We start from the raw sequence: 11798 nt of genomic DNA, 5'->3' as shown, positions 1-11798 counted from the left end.
TATCCAGCCTTCGTGACTAACTGCGGTTACCAGTCCACACCCAGCAAAGTTATCCAGCCTTCGTGACTAACTGCGGTTACCAGTCCACACCCAGCAAAGTTATCCAGCCTTCGTGACTAACTGCGGTTACCAGTCCACACCCAGCAAAGTTATCCAGCCTTCGTGACTAACTGCGGTTACCAGTCCACACCCAGCAAAGTTATCCAGCCTTCGTGACTAACTGCGGTTACCAGTCCACACCCAGCAAAGTTATCCAGCCTTCGTGACTAACTGCGGTTACCAGTCCACACCCAGCAACGTTATCCAGCCTTCGTGACTAACTGCGGTTACCAGTCCACACCCAGCAAAGTTATCCAGCCTTCGTGACTAACTGCGGTTACCAGTCCACATCCAGCAAAGTTATCCAGCCTTCGTGACTAACTGCGGTTACCAGTCCACACCCAGCAAAGTTATCCAGCCTTCGTGACTAACTGCGGTTACCAGTCCACACCCAGCAAAGTTATCCAGCCTTCGTGACTAACTGCGGTTACCAGTCCACACCCAGCAACGTTATCCAGCCTTCGTGACTAACTGCGGTTACCAGTCCACACCCAGCAAAGTTATCCAGCCTTCGTGACTAACTGCGGTTACCAGTCCACGGCTTACCTATAGCACTCCAAGAGCACAGAATAGATACTCTCCAGCTCCTGACTGAGTGACTTGTGATAGGAGCTGTCGCTGAGCAGCCGACTCCTGTCCGCCTCGTCTGCAGCCTTCATGTCGGCCAGGATAGCATTTACATAGTCTTTCAGCTCCATCTCCACTTGGTTAGACAAGATCTTGACTTTGTTGCCCTGCATATCCAAAGATACAGGAACACCATTCCACAGTCAATACTGAATGGCGAGTTACAGGCCTACTGCAACACGAACTCATACACAACACCCCTGGGTTCCTGCAACACACGCTCGCATACATACAGTGTCCACATTGTCCCGTACAAGTATAATGGTATCCTGACGCAGTGAGAGTGTTACTTGATGTAAGTGAGTGAGTGTATAAGCTACAACTACAATGTGCTAGTAATGCTTGCCACAGAGTCACACTAACTTCTTGTAGTCACGGCATGGACCATTCAGCTCCAGCGTTATGACAAACTGCCAAAGGTGGCCATGTAAAATAACGGAACTCCTGATGACACTCTCATGGTAACATATAAAACCCTGCAATCGCCACGCAAAGTGGTCATTGGCTACCCCAGCCGGCATGTATTGCTTGGAATAAAAATAATAATAATAAAATAAACCGAGTTGGGAATCGACTCCGAAGGGGTATTGTGTGAGTGGCAAGATAACGTACAATCATACTACAATGTACAGAACTTGTACATGCATCATGCAGTTTCTCACCTTCATTTCACCAATATAAACATGGAGTCTTTGTTGAAATTCCGTAGTGGCCTGGGACAGTTCCTTGGAGAGAGAATACACCTCGCTATCGGCACGCTTTCTTGCCTTCTGCTCTGCTATCAGTTTCTGAGCAAAAGCCGCAGTACAAACAGCAATATGGGATCATCCTATACACTGAGTCTAAGTAAGAAACATGCATTTGGAGTGGTGGAATGAATATTGGTTGCACAGACGTGTCCGACCTCCCAGGATGGCCATACCGTTACGTAACAGTTAGGCAGTAACTGGCTAGTAGTATCCTTGGCTTCAAAATTCTAGCGCCATTGTTCTTTGTCACAAGTCTTACTTCAAGAATGTTGGGCTCATTACGTTCACATAGCACACATGCACTGTGCGTGCAATGTTACATGAAAAACAGACACTGGAAACAGACACTGGGCGCTTCTCAAATCTCTGCTTTCAGCCTGGTACGTTCTTAAAATGTTGGTGACTTTCTAGCCTGGATGTTTCTTCAGCGCCCGGGTTACTGCAAGCTAGTGTGTGACGCTGAGTACCAGCACTCACAGCGACTGGGGACTGGGGACTGGGAACTGGGGACTGGGAAGTGGGGACTGGGGATTGGGGACTGGGGACTGGGGCCTGGGGACTGGGGATTGGGGACTGGGGATTGGGGACTGGGGACTGGGGTCTGGGGACTAGGGGAGTTGGACTTACTGCCTTCAAGTGAACAAGCGTAGACTTGGTTTTGTCCCTCTCATTCCTGACATCGATTAACTCTTTGCGTGTGGCTTCTTGTCTTAACATGGCAATTATATACACACACACACACATACGCACGCACACACACACACACACACACACACACACACACACACACACGCACGCGCACGCACGCGCACGCACGCACGCACGCACGCACACATACACACAAGAGGTACACACCCACACCCACACCCACACCCACACCCACACCCACACCCACACACGCAAACAAGAAAAGGAGAACACATAACATTTGTCATGCAGTTTTTGTCAACTAGCTAGGATGTGTTCCTGCACTATTTCAATGGAGTGGGGCGGAAGAGGAGGAGAAAGAGGAGGGGATGAGAAGGAGGAAGAGGAGAAAGAGGAGGAGCAAGAGCAGTAGGAGGAGGAAGAGAAGGAGGAGGAGGAGGAGGAGGAGGAAGAGGAGGAGGAGGCGGAGGAGGCGGAGGAGGCGGAGGAGGCGGAGGAGGAGGAGGAGGAGGAGGAGGAGGAGGAGGAGGAGGAGGAGGAGTAGGAGGAGGAATCCAATACTTTCATGGGTTGATCAAACATGTTTTTCACTGAATGACCTGATGTGAGTTGGTGGAAAGGGTGCTAAGTATTCTTTTGCAAAACAAAGAGATTCATTGGCATCCTTCAGAATTTTTAAAAGAGATTCATTTGATTTTCAGAACCAGCCTAATAGTCTCCGTGTTTCAATTGCAATGGTGGTTTTTGAGATGGAGCTGAGTCACATGACAGCATGCGTACATGTACATGTAGTGGTAAATACTAGGAAATAAGTATGATAACAGTTAGGCACTGACCTTTGGATTTGTCTGTGAGATATCGGTCGAGTTCGCTCCGGGGCCACAGTCACTACCGGTGATTGGCGGATATCGACATGCTTTCTGCGGTGTTCATGCTGTACCAGCTGCATGTATACATAGAGCAGCCAGTGTTGCCAATAGCATTACCAGTGCACAAGAACATCACAGCACTCACAGTTCACCTCATTGATGACACGAACCAGTTGCAAATTTGCCATGTTCTTACTAGATCCATACATGTGTAGTACAACACACCATACAGGGTCGGGTAGACAGTCTACAACACACCATACAGGGTCGGGTAGACAGTCTACAAACACCATACAGGGTCGGGTAGACAGTCTACAAACACCATACAGGGTCGGGTAGACAGTCTACGGTGCCTCAATAATAGGACTACACCCAATGATTGAGATTAGTTGAGCCCAGGTTCATCTGAATCAGGCAAACATTGAGTGGCACAGGTGGCACATGCAAGTGACGGCACCATATTGCAACGGTGTCTGCACGATTTTAAATTTGCTCAAAGCCTAGGTATTTCAGCAATGCAATGGTGAGGCCATGATATTTTGTTCTAAAGCATTCTTGGGGCAGATGAATTTTTTCCTGAGGTGTTGCTCAGCTCACAATTGCATTTCTGATATGAATGCCCCTATGTCTGCTCCACCAGCTTGACACACACACATACACCGACCTACCTGTCTTTCCAGCTTTACCCGCTGGTTCTCGAGAGTCTTGATCTTCTCCATCATTTCCACCTGTAATGTATTGTGCAAGGATGCAAGCCATTCAATACCAGCCAAACGTCAGCGTACCTATTTTTAAAGTTTTTAACCAATGCTTTTTTGTATAAGATGATGAGGAGAGCACCGACCCCACCTCCAAATACCATGTACCAGTACCGTAGAATCCCACCAGAGCGCCCCGTCTCTCCCATGCACCGCTCCTTGACTTCTTGTCAGGGAAGTGATTGATTGTATCCTCGCATGACTCTGCGATGCCATACTGTACTGCAGTCGAGTGCTCGATCCGGTTGGAATTGTACGCAACAATGCCCACCCTCTTGACCAGGGATCCGCACAAACCCTGACCAGGCTGTTTTGATGGGTCTGTACGATTCATGGCTCTTGACCTTTGGTTGGTGTACGAGATGCACGAACAGTTTTCGTAGGGTGAGTACTTTTTCTTGTAGTACTGAATGTGGTAAGTAGGACTCGCCCACCCGCCCCTCCCCATCTGGACCTACTCGGAGGGTGGTGGAGGTAGGGGTGCTCTGGTGGGATTTTACGGTACATGTAAAACTGCAACTACATTGCATTCAAAAACAGGTGGGCGATGGAGCTCTGAAAGCCCGATTTCAACCTTACAATTTCATTATTTTGGGTCTTGAAATTGCAGCAGTTCATGTATTGCGCTGCCACACTGAACGGCTACACCGTGAACACAAACTGCATTTGGGAACGTGAACCTCGGCACAATCATGCTGCAAGTATAATATATGTATTCGTAAAGGTGAAACTCAGCTAGCCATCAATACTGTGCTATGCCATTCCTAAAACCAGGCAAGAAGGAGCCGCTAGCGCCAGAGTCTTCAAACAGGAAAGAAGTGGAATATGTTTGAAAAGTACACTCAATGGTAATCCAGTGTCAATTCACAGCCCCATCCTCCCAAACACACACACTCACCCTACCCTCCTAAACACACACACACCGTACCCTCCGAAACACACATACCCCAAGAACTACATTGCCCACCTTTTCGCGGACAGCCGTTTCGGCCATTTTGTTCAGCGAGGTGTGCAGTGCACGCACAGAGTCCTGCTCACTGCCATGCCCAGCACCATGCCCAGCACCGGCATGCATTTGAGCAGTTAGACTGCTCTGTAGGAGTGCTTCTCTTTCCTGGTCACATGATGTCAAAATGGTAGAGAGTATACAACGTATAACCGATCATGGCAAGTATTTCAGCAGGTGTGTAGCAGCAACAGCACGGATTAACAGCACTGAGTGAATTGCAGTTCGAATGAAAGAAAGTAGCACCCAAGACACAGCATTCCATGCCAATATACTAAGACGTGTGCAAAGACAACGGAAATACGCCGAGCCGCCGCAATAGTCACGGTATTGTACATCGATCTGACCTGTGCTGATTGCAGTGACTTCTTCAGGTCAATGTTCTGCTCTTCCAAGTACTGCCTGGCATTGCAGAGACGGACCAGCTCCACTTCCATCTCCTCGTTCTTCGTCACCTGCAGGAAGCCATAATACAGCAACTCACCCGGTTCATGTACTTCAAAGTACATCAAGTACATCCTACCTTTTTGTACCTTTTTGTACCTTTTTGTACCTTTTTGTAGTCCCTGTGTACCTACATGTAGGAGGGACTGTAGAGCAGGTCAGGTCTGGTCAGGCCTATTCATCTAGCCTGCACAGCTGCCAATTGTGTATGCCAGGAGAGAAGGCAGGGAAACACTGGCTAAGAGAGTTCCCGCACATACAAGCCACTGGTGTTCATTAGCACTGCTAAGCCAGTGCTGCTGGGTGACAGCTCAAGTAAGGGATCTCATTGACTTCTGCTCTGCTGCTTCTTCATTTATGAAGTCTGCTCCTCCCCCCCCCCCTCCTAGTTTGACAGTGCAACGTACAGCGCATAGTTTAAAAAAAAGTTGACCAGGTGAATCGTTCATGCAGCACAGGAATCGTTCATGATGGGCACTGGCACCCACTGCCCATCATATACTACATGTAGCAGCCAGTTGCCCAAGTCACGGCTGTGTACCGATGTACCCGGTGAAATATAAGAGTAACTGTTATGTCTTAGCATGGTGATTACTTCTATCCCAGCCTGTCTCCAGGTGGCTACCCCGAGGCTCCCTCCTTGTGCAGCATACCTGCTCCTGTGTCTTCCTTCTCAGTTCTTGCAGTTCCGTAGACTGATGGCCATGAGCACTGGTGGCTTTCATTCGCTCTGCCGTCGTGACCTCCAGCCGCTTCTGCAACTGCTGGAAGGCTTTTTGCTGGTCATGCAGGCGCACCTTCATCTCCTCGCACTGCACCTCCAGCTGAGCAACCTTGCCAGTCACAAGCACAGTCACACGCACACAATCCGCACACAATCCGCACACAATCCGTACACAATCCGCACACAATCCGCACACAATCCGCATCAGTAGACTCAGTGAAAAGTACCTTGTCGTGCACAGTACAACAAAACAGGACCGGCATCTGACTACCTCGGTTAATACATAATCATACACGCCTGTCCAGTATGGCATCCAATTTTAAGCCACTGTCACATGAACATGATACAGCGTGTCGATGACCCAGTTCAGTCAGAATCCCAGGGAAATCCCCACCGGGCACGATGGCAATGACACAATCAAAAATGAGATGGCTAACATTGTTGGCAGCTAGTATAAACTAGTGATTGGCTAGTTAGACCGTTTTTAAAACAAATTCCCATATCTGCCCAGACAAAGTACAAGCAAGCCTGCCAATCTGGTTATCACTCAGACTGCGCTATATACCTTTCCTTCTTGCTCCAGTTTCTCCATCTTGACTTGAAGCAGCGACTGTGATATCTGCACGCACATGTACACATGCCACCATGCATATATCAGCGTGTTATACTAGTCAGGAAGACTGTGTGACAGCATGGTACCTGCCGAGAACTCGGCGTCCATGGCTCAGAAGTATGTGTTAGAGCAAGTAGGCAGGTCGTGGACTGCGAGAGTAACTGTCAGTGATGCCAGGGTACATGTACTGCAACCTCCAGTAAGTTTCAGATTTGCTTCAGACTTGCTTTTCGCCGGAGTCCAGTGGTGTATCAGACCACTGCCATCGGGCAGGGATAGTTGCTCAACCGCTCTACGTGTACCATTTCCCTATTATCTACTTTCACTGCATAATAGTTGGGACATATTGAGGGGGAGCCAAAATGGGTTTGGGTAGAAAGTAGGGGTGAAACGGTTCGGGTAAGGAACCGGTTTTGGAACCGCCAGCTGAAAAGATTCGGGTACCCGTTCCGTCAAATTTCGAACCGAAACCCGAAAAATCTCGTTCTTGTACAAATACATGTACACGTCAAGTCTACTCAAGATTTTTAGGGGGCGTTCGTTTTTGATCTACAGGTTTGGGTAGAAACTACTTCTTTCGGTAGAGGTGTTCGTTTTTTTTAAAAAAATTCTACTCAAAAGGGTAGATTCTACTTTCCTCTACCGGCTCTACCGGGAAAAAGTTGGCAGAATCCGGTAGAAGTTGGTAGAGCTACGGGATTTCCATCAAGATCAAGGATTTGTACACAACTCCATAAAAAAAAGAAACATTTCACGTACGCATCGTGTAAACTACTAGATCTGGTAGAACAGCGTTCGTACACTTGCCTCTACCATCTACCTCTATCGGTAGAGTGACTCTACTCTACTCTACCAAGTAGCTAAAAACGAACGCAGCCCTAATGTCTTACCTTACGATCCCCACTCTTCCAAAGAGTTCTGGTCATCATGGTCATTATCTTCTTCGCACTTGGACTCTCCGATGTCTCATTCTTACTCGTAAAAATGTTTTTTTCTAAAAAAATAATTGTCGCGAACGCATTTTGTCGGTCTGGAGAAAAGAGGGCATGGAACCGATACCCGAACCGTGGGAAACAATGTTGGCATTCGGGTACCCGAACATGAAAAACATAGAACCGTTTCACCCCTAGTAGAAAGATGCACCGACATTTGATATTAGTATTCAGAAAATAGCCAAAGAAGAGAGACTTTGTGAATTACCTTGAGATAATCATCATGCTCTTGGACCTTGGAACTCTTGGAGAATTTGAGATCAGCCAGCTGTTCTCGAAGAGCCAGAACCTCCGATTCCAATACAGCCTGGTTACACACACACACACACACACACACACATACGCACAATACACATGCCTATAGTTGTCAATACCGTGAAACTATTTTCTACATCCCACATTATATGGCCCGTGCAATTCTTCCTGGCCATGCATCTGAAAGGTTGAAATTCATCCCAAAATTGGGGCACCAACGCCCCGCGAGACTAGTTTGGATGAATGAACTGTCAATTTTTCCAAGACACTGCATTTGTAAGCTAGCGCTATCTTCAATGGGGTTTCTCAGTTTTCTGCCATCATACATATAATTATTATGTGTGCTGCTTGCCATCAAGCACATAGCTAAGTTATTTGAAGATTGATAATGTCACCCGTGGCATGGCCGGGCATTCAAGCTGAATAGCATAACTTACTTTATCTCGCCGGAGCGCCCCGTTCTCCTCGTGCACATCCGACTGGGCCATCCTGGTGTTGTTGAACGCCGCTGCTCTCGACTTGTAGTGGAGAGTATTAGAACGGTGCACAGTTATCAAACTCTGCAGAGTAGTACACAGCCATGCATATACACAGTACACAGTTTACCGGTATCAGCACTGCAGATCGCAATGCGTGTATAACAAACAGGATTGCGAGATTCCAAGTGCTCCTACACCATGGCCTGTTAGTGCGCTCACAAGCTTCACACAGTAATATCATAGTACCCGGAGCAGCAGATCTACACGGAGGGAAGAGCAACATGCAAGAACAAGGAGTCCACAGCCTGGTGTGGACTCCCCCACATGGATGTTCCACTCCATGCTTGCCGACTTTCATCAGTTAGTTTAGTGTATTTCCCCGAGTACAAGTCGCACCTATTTGCAACAAATCCCCGGGGTCGAACAAGGGAGTGCGACTTACAATCAAGTGTGACTTATTACTGAAGTGAACATACCGAAACCATAACATGACGAAGACCTCAACATGGTGGTGCGACTTGTAATTGGATGCGACTTTCAATCGGGCAAATACTCTCTGCCCACTCACCTGGACTTGTGGATAGTTGACAACAGGAGTGTTCTCGACGAGCGCAAGCTGATTGGCTACCTGTAGCATGGCATCCAAGAGGTCCGAGCCACCACCTCTGTGCTGCAGGCTGGTGTCCCTGATGTAGAGCAGGCACTGGGTGCGACAGTTGCCACCCAGTATGTCCTCGAGCAGTTGTGTGAGCACAGACTTACTGCATGGCAAGCACAAGTAGCAGCAACAGCAATCATGCTGAGCAGCATACATTGTATCCCGGTGTGTGTGTGGGGGGGGGGGGGGGGGGGTATATCGGTGACCAACTCCGGTTCATGCAACAGTTGCCAATTCATTCGTTATCTGTACCTGCACTGTGGAAATATAACAGCAGCAGCTTGTCATGCATGTCTGCACACAGCTATAGGCCCTAAATGACAGAAAGATAAAACTACACGTCGTGCTACTACAAAGTGTCTTACCTATATGCAGCAACACAGTCCGGAGGTCGTGGTGACACAGACAGCTTCTCCACCAACGACCGGACAGCTTGAAGACCGGCATACTGAGATGGGTCGGACTCCAGGCGCGTCTCTAGCGTGCTGGGAGATAGGCAGTCAGCACTTGGCAGAGCGAGAAATGTGAAAGTAGAATCCGTTGTTACAGGCCGTGCGCCAATGGCATTGGTCTGTTGAAGTGGCAAAGAAAAAAAAGTTAAATTATCATAAACTAGTACAGCAGCCAGCAGCAGCAGTAGCAGCACTTCTGGATGCAACCATCAGTGTGTTAACTTATGTTTGCTGGAACACCATGACCCTTGTTGCACTGAGCCATTGTCAATCCTGAAGAGCTGCTGGCTGTTGTCGGCCGGCAGTCCAGGCTGCTGCTGCTATAATAATACTTGTCAAGTACACTCCCACATATTGAAATATCTAGTAGATCTATTGCTACAGTGCAGCTTAGTAAAGCACTAACTTGAACTGAGTCCCCTATCTTCTAGTAGTACTTCCGTGATGTTCTAGTAATACAGTGTATTGTACCAGTGAACCTTTGTTGATAGGGCTAAGGGCAACCTATTTTTTTAAATGCGGTAGAATTTTTCCCATTGACTTTAAAGTATTGGCCTAAGGCCCTCATCAGACTCTCATCAGACTCTCATCAGACTCTCATCAGACTCTCATCAGACTCTCATCAGACTCTCATCAGACTCTCATCAGACTCTCATCAGACTCTCATCAGACTACGTACATAGAAAATCCAGTACAAAGTCACATAAAACCTAAAAGGCAACATTTTTCCATGCCTGCATTCAGACTACACATTTTACATGCAATATACAGGCAACCTTTGACCCTACGAAATTGCGCATGGTGCCTGGGATGTGTGAAAGCAGCGGACAGTCGTACCCGGGTACAAAGTCCGTACAACTGCCTGATGAAAGTACGATAAATGCAGGAAAGTTGCCTTGTACAAGGGTTGGCACCCTGCCTGAAAGGATTGGGCAGCTTTTTAGGCTTCCCGCCAGATTCTTGTTGTTGTCTTGGAAACTTCTATGTAAATGTGACTTATAGGCTGTTTTGTACCTAGTCTGAAGAGGGCCTAACCTTGTTCAAATGAAGCATAACCAACACGGCAGCATGTTCCCGTGAGCGGATGTTGCTCCAAGCAAAGCGGAACACCTCGGCCGTGTCCCGTGCCGTCGAGACGTCCACCGACTTCAGACCGGCAACGTGGCTGCCGTGCTGCGCGTCGGCGCGCAATGCAAGAGACCCGGCCGTCGTGGCAACTCCTCCGACGCCGTCGTCACTTGGCTCCAGCAGATCACGCACGGTCTCGTTGCTGACCTGAACACACTCAAGACGAGCCCTACACGTATGACCCGCAGTATGCTCCGGGTGATCACTAGCATTAGCAAGCTCATCAAGTCGATGAAACACATCGACGAAGCAGAGCGGGACCATTCCGATGCGCGACGTTGGATCGCCGGCCAGGGAGAATTCGGCCGAGTGCGCCAAGCCCAGCGTGGCGAAGCAGACATTCTCACCACGCAGGAAGAAACTGACCAGGCGCCCTGCTGTTGCTTCGTACACCTGCTCAGTATCCAGGCTGCTGTTGAAGGTCCGTTTGAGTCCGGCTAGCCGTGGGTCAGAGCCGCTTCCTGGGCTAGATCTGGTATGCGGTGCATCGTCATCTTCGTCATGATCGATTGCATCACTCCACAGCCGGCAAAACACCTCTATTTTCACCATCCTTGCTTGCGGGTCCCAGCAGTTGTCTTCTCAGGGACCAACCGGGATGGTGAGATCACCGTGATCATCTACTTGGCACCATATCGACAAGAAACGACATAGCCACCGGCACGGATCGAATCTAAACTGCCTGCTGAATCCGTGACACACTCTTTCCGATCTGGGGCGATAACATAGGGGATGTGGCTGCAGAACATTCATTTAGATTCAGTTGCTGTGTTACCGGTCGAAGTCATTCAAAACTGCTTCTTGTCTGTGCAGTGGGCACTGCACTGGCTCGACCTGTCATCAAGTACAGTCATGTACAGGCAAGAGCCAAGACGCTGACCACGGAGATCTACGGAAGAGAATCACGGTTCTTTCAAGTCACACGAGCACGCCAGATTAGATGAAGCGAAACCGTGGCACGCAGTAATTCCAGATCAGGACATGTATTCCATAGTGGGAAATTCTGGAACAAGATTCAGCATGGTCGCTCCAGTCCAGATTAGATGGGTCCCATGGTGTTCTACACAGTGGCTAGTGGGGACGCTGAAATGTTACCTCCACGCAATCGCTCCACTCACAGCGTGTGAGCGAGCTGCGGGCACCTAAGGTCCATTGTCGAGAGAGAAACCATTGTTCAAATCCAGCAAGCACTGTACTGTGGAATGATTATTTCGCCGATTGGACCTCCATTCATTCGTTTCTAAAAATTATGAAACGGTCGTCATACATGTAACTCACTATCCCCACACGTATATCT

The 11798-nt window shown here is 48.5% G+C and overlaps 1 protein-coding gene across 2 annotated transcripts in view; it reads right to left on the bottom strand.

The window, feature by feature from the left end:
- The window catches only part of LOC135804997 (kinesin-1 heavy chain-like), a 17492-nt gene extending 5782 nt beyond the window's left edge, over window positions 1-11710 (bottom strand). For both annotated transcript variants that reach the window (XM_065318981.1, XM_065318983.1), the window contains exons 1-14: window positions 10409-11710; window positions 9287-9492; window positions 8832-9024; window positions 8222-8344; window positions 7738-7836; window positions 6490-6543; window positions 5854-6033; window positions 5104-5211; window positions 4718-4864; window positions 3661-3720; window positions 2960-3066; window positions 2103-2184; window positions 1389-1514; window positions 646-833 (exon numbers count right to left, since the gene is read on the bottom strand). In XM_065318981.1, the coding sequence (XP_065175053.1) occupies window positions 646-833; window positions 1389-1514; window positions 2103-2184; window positions 2960-3066; window positions 3661-3720; window positions 4718-4864; window positions 5104-5211; window positions 5854-6033; window positions 6490-6543; window positions 7738-7836; window positions 8222-8344; window positions 8832-9024; window positions 9287-9492; window positions 10409-11053 (2318 nt within the window). In that variant the 5' untranslated portion in view covers window positions 11054-11710. The remainder of the gene's footprint in view (window positions 1-645; window positions 834-1388; window positions 1515-2102; window positions 2185-2959; window positions 3067-3660; window positions 3721-4717; window positions 4865-5103; window positions 5212-5853; window positions 6034-6489; window positions 6544-7737; window positions 7837-8221; window positions 8345-8831; window positions 9025-9286; window positions 9493-10408) is intronic.
- Window positions 11711-11798: the final 88 nt, after the last annotated feature.

The sequence above is a fragment of the Sycon ciliatum genome, chromosome 1 (assembly GCF_964019385.1).
Source record: "Sycon ciliatum chromosome 1, ocSycCili1.1, whole genome shotgun sequence".
Lineage (NCBI taxonomy): Eukaryota > Metazoa > Porifera > Calcarea > Leucosolenida > Sycettidae > Sycon > Sycon ciliatum.
This window is presented reverse-complemented; position numbering and strand designations above follow the sequence as displayed.